Source organism: Sarcophilus harrisii, chromosome 3 (assembly GCF_902635505.1).
Source record: "Sarcophilus harrisii chromosome 3, mSarHar1.11, whole genome shotgun sequence".
Taxonomy (NCBI): domain Eukaryota; kingdom Metazoa; phylum Chordata; class Mammalia; order Dasyuromorphia; family Dasyuridae; genus Sarcophilus; species Sarcophilus harrisii.
In genome coordinates, this window is record NC_045428.1 from 37,178,505 (window position 1) to 37,194,521 (window position 16,017).

The 16,017-nt window shown below is 34.5% G+C and overlaps 1 protein-coding gene across 1 annotated transcript in view; it reads left to right on the plus strand.

The window, feature by feature from the left end:
* ACTL6A (actin like 6A) overlaps nucleotides 1-16,017 on the plus strand; it is a 31,703-nt gene that overhangs the window by 5,100 nt on the left and 10,586 nt on the right. Inside the window, exons 3-12 of the mRNA XM_031961124.1 lie at nucleotides 3,928-4,004; nucleotides 6,109-6,283; nucleotides 8,511-8,611; nucleotides 9,862-9,959; nucleotides 11,238-11,332; nucleotides 11,637-11,743; nucleotides 11,858-11,947; nucleotides 14,507-14,568; nucleotides 15,096-15,210; nucleotides 15,374-15,454. Of these exons, the coding sequence (XP_031816984.1) occupies nucleotides 3,928-4,004; nucleotides 6,109-6,283; nucleotides 8,511-8,611; nucleotides 9,862-9,959; nucleotides 11,238-11,332; nucleotides 11,637-11,743; nucleotides 11,858-11,947; nucleotides 14,507-14,568; nucleotides 15,096-15,210; nucleotides 15,374-15,454 (1,001 nt within the window). The remainder of the gene's footprint in view (nucleotides 1-3,927; nucleotides 4,005-6,108; nucleotides 6,284-8,510; nucleotides 8,612-9,861; nucleotides 9,960-11,237; nucleotides 11,333-11,636; nucleotides 11,744-11,857; nucleotides 11,948-14,506; nucleotides 14,569-15,095; nucleotides 15,211-15,373; nucleotides 15,455-16,017) is intronic.

Genomic DNA, 16,017 nt, shown 5'->3' on the forward strand with positions numbered 1-16,017 from the left:
TTCTCTCCATATTTATTTCTTGAATAAACTTAGGAAGCTACATATCTTCCTCCAATAGAATATAAAGTTCCTTTCTGAGTAGCGACTGTTTTGTCTTTGTAACCCTGGAACTGGGAAAAAAGTATTGGTGATTGATTGTTTGGCTAAGCTAGTTTATACAAAACTGGTTTATATGAAACCTGAATTTGACTTATAATCAGGATTAAATGTAATCGGCATAAAAGCAGTATGTGTATTTTTTCTTACAATGAGATTTCATTTTAAAGATGTAGCCTCTATTTTGGGTCAGCCTTAATAGTTGGACCATTAAAGCAAATTGACTTTTCTGATGTATATTCTAGATAGCATTTTACTCTGTTATTTATTTCTACAATTTTAGTCACAAATAAATTTGTACATAACTGGTTTCAGTTTATGTGTCACTCATCAAGATTCCCATATCACTTCTAATAGTGTAAAGATTAATGTTCAGGTTCTGTTCTTAGAGCTATATCATCAAATTGGAAAATTAATTTGTATAAAAATCTTTATTTTCATTATTGCTAAATCTGTAAAAATATTGGATATAGACTTTTTTTTAAAGCTATAAGTCCTCATGAAACCAAAGTCATTATAACTGATTGTCCGGAGACAGATGAATCACAAGCAATCAATCTGGTATCCAAGATTTAATGATTTGGCAAGAGATAGTACACATTCAGGTTAATCCTCTTTACCATCCAGATCTAGAACCTGAAAAAAATACGATCACTATTTAAGATGACCTAGAGGCATTAAAGATGTTAATGATAGCTATTATTGGTATTAGTTTGTATCATACTATGGTCACAAAACACTTTAAAATTAATAATAATAATAGCATTTATGTAGCACTTTAAAACTTTCTTTGAAAGCCTTATGAAAATCTTTATACATGTTAACCTCACTACAGTGGAGGGAAGTTGGTGCTCGTCTCCATTTTACTGATAAGAAAATTGAGACCCAGACAAAGGCTAGGTGACTTGCCCAGTGTTTCACCTAGTAAATGTTTTAGGCTGACTTTGAAATTAGGCTTTACTGATTCCACATCTACCACTCTTTACTGTGCTACAAAGTAATAACACATTACTGTGATTCTCCTAACAATGGATGAGTTTATATTTTATCTGAGAAGCAATGGGAATCACTGAAATTGATGTAGCATGTTATGGTCAAATCTCTGCATAAGGAAATCACTTGCATTTAGGGGGAAATTTGAAATAAGGAAACTAATTAGATGACGGGATGATCATCGAGGAGAAAGCTAATTAGGGCCTGAACTAAAGTAGTATATATATGCATGTAAGAAAGTAGGCAGTCTGGGAAGTTGGATAAATATACACTTCCCTCATTTTTAGGATTGGTAGGACTTAAGAAAGTGTCAAAAAGGGAAAGGTGGATCTGGGCTGTAATGAAGACATGGGACAGGAATGAAAATTATTATTATAATTTTTTTTTATTTTCAAAATGCAAAAATAGTTTTCAACATTCACCCTTGAAAAGCCTTGTGTTCCACATTCCCCCCCCCATTCCTTCTCTTAGCCCTTCCCCTAGACAGCAAGTAATACAATATATGTTAAATGTGTACAATTCTTCTATATGTATTTCCACATTTATCATGCTGCACAAGAAAAATTAGATCAAAAAGGGAAAAAATGAGAAAGAAAACAAAAGCAAATGAACAACAATACAAAAGTGAAAATACTATGTTATGATCCACACTCAGTTCTCAAATACTCTTTCTGGGTGCAGATGGCTTTCTCCAGCACAAGTTTATTGGAATTGCCTGAATCACTTCATTGTTGAAAAGAGCCAAATCCATCAGTTGATCATCACATAATCTTGATGTTGCTGTGTACAATGTTCTTTTGGTTCTGCTCACTTCACTTAGCATTAGTTCATGTAAGTCTTTCCAGGACTTTCTGAAATAATCCTGCTGATTGTTTCTTATAGAATAATAATAAGGAATGAAAATTATGTTTGTAGGGATAAGATAAAAACTAACTATAGTATAAAATAGGTGTCCATGAAGGAGTGATAGAAGAGAAATCTAAGGAGATAAAATGGGCCAGAATGAGGAAGCCTTGAATGTAGGGCTCAGGAATATGAACTTGATTCCATGGGCCACTAATCATTGCGGGTTTCCCATTCAAAGAGGAAGATGTTGAAGATGACTTTGTAAGGTTAGTAATACCAGTGTTAGGAAATGAACTGGACTAAGGCTAAGCAGGAAATATGAGACAGAATTAGTTGGAGTTAGGCATGGACATTTAGTTTTTGGAAGTCATTGATGTAATATTTATACAAAGCACCTTGATCTTTCATTAAAATCCCGTTATAATGGCAGTGCTAGCTGATCACTCCTAAAGGGTTAGATTTTGTGTTTGGACCCTTTGTCCACAAGGATCTATTCAGTTCACTTCAGAAGGATACAGCACTAGGATGACCATGTGATGATGAATAACTTCAGTCATAGATGCTCTTGAAAAGCATCTAAATGGTAGAGAATTTGTGATCTGCCTTAGTGGAAGAAGACTTTTCTTAGGAAAATCAGAGACTTCAAGCAGTTGCCTCAGTATTGTAGTATATCTATCATCAGTAAGCATTCTTTTCTTTTTCTTTTTTTTTTTTTTTTTAATGAGGAATTAGACTCAGTAATTAATCGATTTATTTGAAACCACACAACTACATGGTAAAATTGAGACACTTTACCTAAGCTTTTCTAATTTCTAATCTCATGCTTTTTTCATTTGATTTCTCTATCAGATAAACTGTGCCAGTGAATGTGAGTTAATAAACATTTCCTAAAGTATCTGGTGGGAAGAACAATGATGTTTTAATGGGAACAAGGTGTTTTGACTTAGTGAGTTTCCTGGTAAACCCCCCCAGGCTAACTAAAGATTAGTTGGAAATAGAAGGGTTCTCTAAGACTGATCCTTGGGAACTTTTAGAGTTAGGGAATTGAAACATCTCCCTATGAAGGAGGATCCCCCTCCCCCCCCAAATTGAGTCAAGAGTACCAGTTCAGAAATTGTTTCTTAATCTGCGTAATTATAATATTGAGAAGATAGATATGAAAACTGATTGATTTAGCAGCTAGGTGGCACAGTGGAAACAGTAGTTTGGAGTCAGGGAGATCTGAGTTCATAATCGGCCTCAAAACACTTAATAGACACTCAATTTTTGTTTGCCTTAGTTTCTTTGGCAAAATGGTGATAATAATAGCATCTGCCTCCCAGGGTTGTTATGAGGATCAAGTGAGATAATGCTTGTTAAATATTTAACATAGTGCTATATAAATGTTTGTTATTATTAGCTTTTATTGAATGATTAAATTAGTTACCAGTTAGTTACTTTTTTATTTAATTATAATTAGGTTATGTTTTAAAATACAATTGGAAGCTTTTACTTATGGACATATATAAAGTTTCCAAAACAAAATTCATATATTGGTTCATATAATAGTTTCATTTTAAATTATTTCATTTTCATTATTTTTCACAGGGTGGTGTGTATATCGGTGTATATACACAACAGGCACATATATAATTATAAGGATGACTTTTATTCTGCTTTATATGGAATACTTTTGCTCTGAATACTTATTAATTTTTTGTCAAATGTCTTTTCAGGACAGCCATTTTTTCTCATATTTCAAAGTAGGACCCAGGAGATCCTGTTTAATTCTTTGTTTGATTTCAAGTGCTAAATTAAGTCTACTTTTCATGTAATTTAGAGTTCCACATGAATTCTACTATCAATGTAATTTAATACTTTTTGTATTTAATTCAAGTTTTTATTTAAAATGGATTCTTTCCTTTTAAATACAGGGTGCTTTTCAACTCTCATATTAGAATAATAGTGTTCACTGGCTATCTACTTATGATGTTTTTTTTTTCATCCTTACAGATGAAGTTGGGGCTCTTGTTTTTGACATTGGCTCTTATACAGTCAGAGCTGGCTATGCTGGTGAGGACTGCCCAAAGGTAAGTACAACCAGTGTGGGTTGTAGACTGTGCAAAAAAAAAAAAATCACTATATAGTTTTAAATAAATTCAAGAAGGTTTTTTTGTTTTTTTGTTTTTGTTTTTTTTTTGTGGAGCAATATAGAAACAGGACTATATAGTTCAAAAGAAAACTACTTCAGCAAGAATTTATTAATGCTCCTATATGCCCAGGCCCTGTGCCAAGTACTGAGGATTAAAAGACAAAGATGAAATAATCCTTTTCCTTAAGAAACTTATATTCTACTGGGGGAAAATGGCATGTACACAAATAATTTTAAAAAGTAACTTCTGGGGGACAGCAGTTGAATTTGTGGGCATCAGGACAGGTAGGAGGTGACAATTGGGCTGACCTTTGAATTGGGCTTCCAAAAAGCTAAGTGACAAGTAGTGGGGTATTCCAACTTTGGAGGACAGACTAGAAAGGTGTGGGGATGGGATAAAGAGGACTGTTTACAAGGATCCTCAAGTTAGGCCAGTTTGGCCCAAAGCTCATGAGAATCTTATACATTTGCATAGTATTTGCTACATATTAGGCTGTCAATAGATACTTGGCAATTGGCTACAATTAAATGATAGCTGATTTTTAAACTCTGGTATAAAATTGAAATATAGAGGGATTCCCAAGGGCTGTGGATTGATTTGAAAATGATACATTATAAAATTACCTGTGTTTAGTAATATTTTTGTTTACTTTGTTAAGCATTTCCTATTGACATTTTGATCTGGTTCAGATAGCAGTTGACACCTCTGATTCAGCTAATCTTTTTTTAAATTTTTAGCTGAGGCAGTTGGGGTTAAGTGACTTGCCCAGGGTCACACAGCTAGATAGTGTGAGGTGTCTAAGGCCAGGTTTGAACTCAGGTCTTCCTGACTTCAGGACTGGTGCTCTATCTACTGTACTCCCTAGGTGTCCCTACTGCTTCAGCTAATCTTTTTTTTTTTAATTTTTAGCTGAGTCAGTTGGGATTAAGTGACTTGCCCAGGGTCACACAGCTAGATAGTGTGATGTATCTGAGGCCAGGTTTGAACTCAGGTCTTCCTGACTTCAGGACTGGTGCTCTATCTGCTGTACTCCCTATGTGTCCCTACTGCTTCACCTAATCTTAATAATAGTTGACATTTATATATCAGTTTAAGGTTTACAAAGCATTTTGCTAGTCTGATCACTCAGTGATCACAGTGACCTTGTGAGGTAAGTACTGTAGGCATTGTTTTAATTTTATGGATAAGGAAACAGGTTCAAAGTGGTTAAGAATTATTTGCCCATGATCCCATCACTCATAATCATTAGAGGAAAAATATGAAGCTGCATCTCTCTTGATTCTAAGTTTAGCACTCCTTCCCATGAAAGAAAGTAAATAAGCCTGCACATAGAGGCTAGAAGGCCTTTGTATGTCAAGTAGAGGAATTTGTATTTGATCCTAGAAGCAGCAATAAAGAGAATTGCTAAAGCTTCTTGAGCAGTGCAGTGTCAAAGTTAGATAAATCAGTTTGGCAGCTGTGTGAAGGTTGGATTAGAGAAAGGGAGAGCTTTGAATCAGGAAGGCTACACAGGAGGCTATTACAATAGTATGAGAGAAAGGTGATGAGGTTCTGAATTAGGATAGTGTATGTGTAGAAAGAAAGTGATGAATAGGAGAGGTATTGAGGAAATGGAATTCATTTGGCTTTTTTGCCTGATTTTATATGGGGGAATGAGGGAGAGGTAAGAGTTGATGATGCCAGAAAGATTGTGAACCTAAGGAGGATGGTTATAGCTTCAACAGAAATAAGGATGTTAGAAAGAAAGAAGAGTTTTGAACATGTGGAATTTTGAGATACTTTTGGTACCCTAAAATTGGTGATGGAGGGACCAGAGTTCAGGAGTGCTACTGGGGCTGGATATATATCTTTTGAGAGTCATCTGCTTAGAATAGATCCCTGAAACCATGGGATCTAAAAGAGAATATGCATACAGAAGAAGGCAGGCCAGAATCTGGGGGAGATGGAGTAGAAGTTTAGGCACCCATGGTTATGGTATAGGTGTTGGGAGAAAAAAATATTGTTGTAACTTGTCTCCTTTTCTTGTTTCTCTATTTTGCAGGTTGATTTTCCCACCGCTATTGGTGTGGTACTTGAAAGGGATGATGGAAGCACATTAATGGAGGTAGATGGAGATAAAGGCAAACAAGGAGGTCCCACATACTACATAGATACCAATGCATTGCGTGTTCCAAGAGAAAATATGGAGGCAATATCACCTTTAAAAAATGGAATGAGTATGTTACCTTTTTTTTGGACTAATAACCAATATATTATATAGCATATCTCTTGCATGTAAAATAATTTTTCTTCTTAATTAAAAAAAATCATTATTATGTTTTACTTTTCTGGTTGCTTTGGATTTGTGAAGAAAAGTTGCCAAATTTTTCCTTAAAAGATCCAGGTTTCTTTTTACTCAATGTGTGAAAATCTTCAAATCACACGAATTTTCCTTTGTTCAAAACAAAGCAAAACATAACATGTTAAATATGAAAGGAAGGAATTGCAGTGAGGGAGTTCATACAGAATATCCAGAATGTCTCTCCAGATTTTGTTAGGGATTTGGTTTAATATTTTTGCCTACATTTCATTGATGGGGAAACTGAGCAATAGAAACAAAATTATAAATGTGTAAAGAAACCAAAACTAGCTCCTGAAACTCTCATTCCCTGCTATTAGTGTATTTAAGATGCTGAGACTGTCACATCTCCCAATATCTAGCTAGATGAAATTAAATGTCAGAAATGCTGTCTGCAGTAGTTGTCATCTCCCCCAGGGCAAAACTAACTGCCTGATTTTACCTAATGAGCATTTTCTTGACTGTACATGTCAGGTTCAACTATTCTTTTATTTAATACCCTCTTGGAAGATTCTGTTTCCTTTTCTTGGCTAGGAATAGGTACCAGAATTCTGGAAACTTGAAGTTTCCATAGCATTTTCATCTTTCCTACAGGTTTCCTCTTTAAAAAAAGTTTCCTTTACATCTTTTTTCGCCTATTATAGTAATAGTCCAGTTTACATATTTTCTTCTTTCTTCCTTCTATTGGACCAAGAGGAATAGTTCAAGTTATTGACAGAGAAGCCCCATCTTACATCATCTGTAGCCTGCATTTACAACCCCCAGCCTCTCTACTGAGAGGAGGGGAGAGTATGTTCTCTAGGACATTGGTCCTTCCAATTTATCAGACTTGCTGCAGTATTGTAGCCTTTGAATTGTTAATGCTGTAAAGTTACCCATGTATATATCCTGTAAATAAAAGGCTATTAAATAAAAAAAAAAAAAGAGAAAAAAAAAGTATTGTAGCCTTTGAAGTTCTACTGTTTTGCCATTTTGTGTCTGTGTGGTAATTTGGAGGGGGGGTGGGAAGAGAGAAAGAAAGCAGGGCATAGAGAGGAGAGGTTTCATCTTTCTAAAAGGTTTTAATGACCACACTAACATTTATAGTAGTGAAGGGGTCGTGGGGACCAGGACATCTGGATTTAGGTACCAGTGTTGGCAGTTCATCTTGTGGCTGAGAGTGAGTTACTTTTATTCCTTGGATCTCAGTTTTCTTACTTGAAAAATATGGGGCTTCTAATATCCCTTCTAGCTGGAAACTATTGGTTCTATACAGTTCCCTAATTTTTGTTTGTTATCTAATTCTTTCTTATTGGTTCATTTTGTCTTCTTAGCTTGATTGGAAAGTCCTTGAGGGATTATGCTTTATTCTTTTATTCATTGGAATAGTATTTGCTACAGATTTGACACTTGGCAAATGTTTAGCATTTGACTAGCAATTAATGTTTAGCTTAGTGGTGTCAAACTCAAATAAAAAGGGACCCCGAGAACCACATATTGATTTAGAAAGCTACAAATTTAACTCTCTCTATATTGTATTTTTGTTTAATTTCTTAAACATTTTCCAGTGATGTTTTAATCTGGTTCAGGGAGCACTCAAAGTTTGACACCTCTGCTTAGTTCAGAATAAAAGCACTTTCCTAACGTGATTTGATGATCACAGTTACCTTGTAAGATTATAGCATTATTGATAGAATTATTCTACATATGAGGACAGTGAGCTTCAGAAAAGTTAAGTCTTTGTCTATCTTCACCCAGAGTGATCTTTAGCGGAAGAATATAAACCTGGAGTGCTATTGACTCTGGTACTCTTCCCATTTTGCTGGGTTGCTTCTTTAGAGTCACTGGTACAGGATCTCAGTAAAGACTTTGCATTGTGGGAAACCACCCACATACCCTGTCAGGCATTTATTGAGCTATGTTCTGTTTTTCTATACTGCGAATGGAAGGACCAAAAGAAAGACTATGTCTGGAAAATGAAGTCTTTTAAAATGTTTTACTATGAAGTGAGAGTATCTGAATTGCTGTTGAAGTCTTCTGGGTTTGTGGTTTGGTGATAAATCATTGGAACGCATTTTAAAATATATGGCATATTTGTTTTTAAACTGTTAACTTTGTTATTCTAGTTGAAGACTGGGACAGCTTCCAAGCTATTTTGGATCACACTTACAAGATGCATATCAAATCAGAAGCTGGCTTACACCCTGTTCTAATGTCAGAAGCACCGGTGAGCTAAGGCAGATCTTATATTTCTGATTTCTCTTTAACAATTATTTTATTATCTCAGAAACATTTGAGATTTTTTTCTCCTGGTTCAGATTTAAGAGCGCATCTAAATTGGCACTTTGAAGGTAGGGAGTTAAAACACACATTCACATTCTTACCCCTTTTCGTTAGCAACTTAAAGTTTAATTGAACTTTTTGAAGGGGGAGAAGCACTTGACTTTTAAAGAAAGGATGATTTCATTTAGAATTTTGAGATGGCTCCTTTATTTTTAGCAAGACACTAAATTCAACATGGGATTAACTAAATGATGAAATAACATAAATTGAGATTTACTTCTTTCCATCAGACTCTAGATAGGAAATGGAAAGATAGGAAAACAAAAAATGTACAATTGTAAAAAATCCAATTGTAATTTTGGACTTTTGTGTTATGTCTTACAGAAATTGATAATCAATTTTATGTTGAATTTGAGAACAAAGAAGTTAATCTATTTTAATAGCGCTTTAAAATGTGATGAATTTGGAATAATTCAGTGATTGACGTGGAGTAATTCACATAGGGGTGCTATTTCTGTAAATGACCATAAGTTATCCCACCTATGTAGTTCACTGCTTTCATTTTGTTGGAATCTCATGTTTATCATTCTTTTCTCCAAAGATTCTATTTTTTGTACTTCTTGCACATTTCAATATATTACTTTCTTTTATATCTCAAAGTTTGTTTATTGTTACTTTGATGAGAATCATATGTTGAACTAGAAATTGAGACTGTTTGCTGTTGAGAATATGATTCATTCAGTGGAGGAATTAGAAAGAATAAAGAATGATGATAAATTGTGAAACTAGTTTACGGTGATTTTTTTTTTTTACTTTCACTACTGCTATACAGTAAATGGAGAATTTGGAAATTTTTAGTTGCACATTTTAGGGTTTAGTTATAGACTTTTGAAACACTTTAAATTCATTTAAAAAATATCTACAAGAAGTCTGATTTGATTTTTTTAATTCAAAAGATTTATTTTTATTTTTAAGAACTCATAGCAAGAGATCAAGTAAATTGAAACCTAGTTTTATGATAAGCTTTTATTGTCAAACTATCAATGATATTTGATTATATAAATCTTGGGTATTGATTACTTTGCTTTTATGGTACTGAGTCTTGAGTTTATCATGTTTTTTAAATTATGAACTAAATAGTCACACAAGTATTGTTTTTTCCTCTCCATTCCCTTTTTTCCTCCAATTTCCAAGTGGAATACCAGAGCAAAAAGAGAGAAACTGACAGAGTTGATGTTTGAACACTACAACATCCCTGCATTCTTCCTTTGTAAAACTGCAGTTCTTACAGCGTATCCTTAAAGTATTGGTACTTTATTTGGGTTTGTTTGTTTTTTTTCATAAGCAATATATAAAATTGTGCTCATTAAAAGTATCATGACTGTAATTGAGGCATTAATTAGCTATTTCTTATTCATAGGTTAATTCTACAGTTTGTAAATTGTCATGTTTCTTTTTGCCTTTTTAATATTTTAGTTGTCATTAGCATTGCTGTCCTAGAAGGTGAGAAGAGAAAAAGAAAGCTTGCATTCAAATATTTAATTTGGCTGTCCATAGCATTCATATACCATAATTTATTCAGCTATTCTCCAATTGATGGGCATCCACTCATTTTCCAGTTTCTTGCTATTACAAAGAGGGCTGCACAAACATTTTTGCACATGTACCACAGAAAATTTGAGTATAAATGCCTTTAAGGAATTCAGTGAAAACACTTACTAAATACTAATTGTACCCAAAGCATTCTGCTTGCCTCTGTGGAGGACGAAGATAAATGTAAAATTTCCCTGTTCTCCCTAGTCTAGTTAAGAATATATATGAATATGTAAAATTTATGAAAAGTTAGGTGTTAAAAGATTTAAGCAATAGTTTAAGATAATATAAGAAGTTTATGATTAATTTTTAATTGGATAGACTTTAATTGCTTTAGAGTTTAGAGCAGTAAGAGATGACTTTCGACTTTATAGAGAGGAGGGTAGTGTGGCATTTTAGTTGTATCTTGAAGGATAGATAGAGAGGATAAGTAGGTGGACCCGTCATGAGTGAAAAATAGTGCAGCTTACACTCATAGCACTTCATAGTTTAGAAAGGACTTTATGTATATTATCTTCATTGTTTTAAAGTAGCCTCTTGGGATAGCAAAACAAGCATTTAGTAAATGCCTACAATGTACCAGTTATTATACTAAGTGCTGTCATTGCAAAGAAAGGCAGAAATACTCCCTGCCTTCAAGGAACTCACACTTTTATGGTAGAGACATGTAATTACAAGATATCTACGGAGTAGATGGAAAGTATATTAAAAATTAAATGTGTTTTGATGCGAAAGCTTCTCAGATAATAAAAATTATTAAGATGATGGTTGTTAGGGAGATGAAGGAACCAATAGAAGATAAAACATTTCATGCTGTATAGGCGTCTGGGTATATCATTTGTCAAACAACAACAACAAAAAACTTGTCTCAGTTCATTTAAAAAAAAAACACTTCATAAATGTTGTTAAAGAGGTTTTTGTTATATTGAACAGGATTTTAGCTATCTTGAAATTATCTCCTTAACTTTTTAAACTAGATTTGCTAATGGTCGTTCTACAGGGCTAATTTTGGATAGTGGAGCCACTCATACTACTGCCATTCCAGTCCATGATGGATATGTTCTTCAACAAGGTAAATGTCCTATAACACATGTATACATTCATATATGTGAATTATTTAGAAACAAAAATCATTATGAGCTATCTTAGACATTTTCAAGGGGAAAAATGTTTTTTGTCTCAATGTTTGATAAAAGACTGCTCTTTAGAATTTTAAATAGTTAAAATTCATGTGCTCAGAAATTGAGAGCTTGATAATACCATGCTTGTGATTTCACTATTATATTTCATTTGGAGTTGGGTGACCTATTTTCTCCTGTCCCAGAGAACTTAATTATTAATTAATGGCTTTTGGTCATTCCTCTTTTTTTCTGCAGGCATTGTGAAGTCACCTCTTGCTGGAGACTTCATTACCATGCAATGTAGAGAACTATTCCAAGAAATGAATGTAGAATTGATCCCTCCATACATGATCGCATCAAAGGTGAGGAATATTTGGATTAGCCAGGGATGGTTTTGTCCTTTGTCTTGCCAGTCTCCCATGACCAGTCACCCAGGTACAAATCTTTGAATTGATTCCACTCTTTTGGTACCTCAGGAGGCTGTTCGTGAAGGATCCCCAGCAAATTGGAAGAGAAAAGAAAAATTGCCACAAGTTACAAGGTCTTGGCACAATTATATGTGTAATGTAAGTAGCTCCTTTTCTCCTGTTCTCAAGGTCTGTAGTGTATTAGTGGGAGGTGGGAAATAAGATGTTAAAATGCCTAATGTTATAACTATAACTGCTCTGAGATTGGGAGGGTACTTCTAATCCCCTGAACTTCTAGTGTCTCCCTTCCCCCTAAAAAATGTCCTTGTATATGTTAAATATAGACTTATAATAGGTACTTCTCTCCCCTACTAGACTGGAAGGTTCTTAAAGGCAGCAACTGTTTTTGTATCTAGCATCTCTAGCATATAGAATAAATGTACAGATTAAATGCTGAATAAATGTTTGTTGATTGAGTGTAAGATGGTAAGATAAATATTTTCCTAACATTTTCCTTCCTTCGGATTTAAAAGGTGTTCATTGTTTTAGTGACATTTTATAAATAAAGTGGATTAGCTTGTTTGGGTGGATTTGATTCTTACCAAATAGTTTACAAAAGAATAGCTGTTTGTTCTGAGTTTATAACAGAATTTTTCTTTTGGGAGGCAGGAACAAATGCTGAAAATAATTGTATTTCTGGGATACTTATTAAGCATAGTTACAGTCCTCTGTGGACTGCTTGGCTCCAGTGACCATTGGCAGCATTTCCAAACCTGAATGCTTAGTGCAACTACAGGTGGAGCAACTCACACATGGTTTCTTACTGCTTCCATCAAAATCAAGGTCTGGGAGAGACCTTATTGATATCTAATACAATCCTCACATTTCATAGATGGAAATCAGGCCCAAAGAATAGCAGCTTTTACTCAAGATACCTTGATCTAGCATGTGCCCAATTGACTGGGTGACAAAAAAGACTTGAATAAGCTAGTATGAATTGTAAGCATGGAACTATTAAAAGTTTTGAGGACTAGAATTGATCATGCCAGAAATATGCCCTCTTAGTTTTGCTTTTTTTTTTTTACATCTTAGAATTAAAGGTAAAGATATTATAAAAATTTCCTGGAGGGAGCAAAATGATCAGAGAAAATGACATCACCAAAGCTTCTTTAACAACCCGTTTTATTTGACAAATATAAAAGATTTCATCTTTTATGCTGATGTGAAAATTTTAGTAAGTTGTGAGATTACATATGTGTAAAATGTGTGGTGTATATATATATATTCAAATAACCAAATCCAATTCTGGAGATATTCTTTATTATAAACATTTTATTATGTTTACTTCCTGGGGGGGGGGGAAAGTAGCCTTCTTAATTTTGTTTTGTGCCTATATAATTCATAGCTATGATTTGATTTGCGTTTGGTCTAGTGCTGGTAACCTTACCCACTCAATATATCAGTAAAATTTGTTGGATTAGAACAATTCTATATTCCCTTGATCCATGTAGGTAATGTACTGATACGTATGAAGTAAGGAAAGAGCTTCTTAGGGAGGAAGATCTTATGAATATATATATGAATTCACCAATAGTCCAATTTGGAAGAGATAGCTCGTTTTAAATAGTAAACCTCAGGAGTGGGGGGTGAAGGTGGGATAGTTACTAATTGTTGTAGCAGATCTTTTTTCTTCAGGGGAGAAAGAAAGTAAAATTAGGTCTTCTCTTTCCATTGTTCTTCTTGGGGCTTTGCTGTTTGTTTGCTTTCTGCTACTTTTCCATAAGGCTGGAGGATTTGAGTGGATGGCATGCTCAGTGTGAGCCGCAGTGTGGCTTAGCAACCAAAAAAGCTAATGCTGCTTTGAGAGATGCAACAGCCAGAATGATGGAGGGCACAGTTGTCTGCACGATACCCTACTCACATCATATCTAAATTATCGTGTTCAGACCTGGGTTGGAAATGTTGGAGAGGGCATTGTCCAGAGGGAGGCAGCCAAGGACCCAGAAACAGTACAGTCAGAGGATGTGTTGAAGGTATTAAGGATGTCAGCTAGGAGAAAAGGAGGACTACAAGAGATAGGATAGCTGTCTTCTACTCTGGAGAAGAGGTACTAGATTTGCTGTTTTGCTTTGTCTTAGAGGGCAGATCTGAGCCAAACCCTTTATAAGGAAAGATTTCCTGATAGGAGCTGTCAAACATGGAATGAGATGATTGGTGGATTTCTTTTCTGGGAAATAGGAGATTGGATGACTGTCTCTTTGAAAAGGGTAGGAGAGATTTCTGAATAGGTAGAAGTTGGATGATAGATGGCCTCTGCAGTTATATCATTGTTGAGATTCTGAAAGTTCCATTGTTCCATAAGAGTCTACTTAGCTAGCTCTTAGCTAAATAACTTTTAGGTTTCCTAAACTGTTTTTCAGTATCTGGTACAACTGTCTTGTGTATCGCAGGTACTTTGTGTTTGTTGAAATCTTGATTTTTTCAGAAGGAATTCTTTATTAACCAAGTATTTATCTAATACTTTCTATGCAAGATCTATTATTAAAGATTTTATATTTATGGCATTTGGAGTGCTTAAAAATAATTTTACGCCTTGAAATTTATCCAACATATGCATTAGATTTTGTGTCACTATGACAATTTCCTTCAAATAACATAAAAAAAATTAAAATTTGTTTTTAAAAAATCCTAATTGTTTTTAAAATTCTTTTTCCCTAGTGTGTGATCCAAGATTTTCAAGCTTCAGTGCTCCAAGTATCAGATTCAACTTATGATGAACAGTATGTTCTCTTTTTCTGTCTGTAAATCTTGTGATTTAATTTGGACTTTTACACTCACTTTTTGTTGACTATATTAGTCTGGTGATTCACTTGGCTATTTTTAAAAAAATTTCTACTATAAAGATATTTATGATTTTAGAAATGGGTAGATTTTTTTTTTTTTTTTGTGGTTGAGGCAATTGTGGTTAAATGACTTGACCGGGATCACATAGCTAGGAAGTGTTAAATGTCTGAGGCCAGATTTAAGTCCTGACTTCAGGACTGGTGCTCTATCCACTGCGCCACCTAGTTGCCCCTGATTTTGTTTTTGAAGTAAATTGTAGCTTATGTTTGAGTGTAAGTATGAATCAATGTACCAGTTTAAGGCCAGTGAATACATTGTTATCTAATATTGCTGAATATTCTATTTTCTTAAAGCACCATTGAATTTATTGCGCTGCTAATTTTCTTCTTGTCCTTAAACATTTTCAGTAGTTTCTCTCTTGCTTTTCTTTCTTTGTAAATCTTCCTGAATATTTTTTCCTCAGAGTGGCTGCACAGATGCCAACAGTTCATTATGAATTTCCCAATGGCTACAACTGTGACTTTGGTGCTGAGCGACTCAAGATTCCTGAAGGATTATTTGATCCTTCTAATGTGAAGGTAACAATGGAGGTAGCAGGGAAAGTCTTGTATAACGATGGCAGTTTAGTTCTTCTGCTTTATCGAGTTGTAAAGCTTAAAATGAAGCTTATTTTTAATGAGGCTTATGGTGTACTTTAGTAAAGTATGCAGTGTTGACCAATGACCACTCATTTTATTGCAGGGGCTATCAGGCAACACAATGTTGGGAGTCAGTCATGTTGTTACCACAAGTGTTGGGATGTGTGACATTGACATCAGACCAGTAAGTGTTAACCTGTATGTACTAGATATTTTAAAGTATGTAACTGACACATATGTACACTTTATAGTGATGATTTCTGTATTTGACAATTCTGCTTTTAATTTTACCCAAGCACAAAACACAAATTTTTTCAGACTCATTTTACATTTTGATTTTGGTGTCTTAGATTTTGTATTGTTCATCCCAAATTATTATAGTGCTATGTTCAAATCATTTCAATTCAATAAACATTTATTAAGCACCTGCAACGTAGCAGGCACTCTGCTAAGCTTATGTTCTATTTCAGTCTTCACAAAGCCCTAGTCTGGTGCCTCATCATAATATGTGATCCTAAGTTCTTAAAAGCTGGCCCAGGAGAGTTGAAAGCATTGGCAAGTTGTACCATGCTATAGAAAAGCTTTGTTTATGGTCCTGGTAAAAGATAAAATCTGTTGCTTGTGGACCAACCCAGCTGAGTATAGAGAGACGCATAATCAGGAGGTTGGCTATTAAAAGATGATTTCTTTCATCATGGTAACCTTTGAATAAAAAAAAAGAGGGGGGGGAGGTATGAGTTCTAAGAG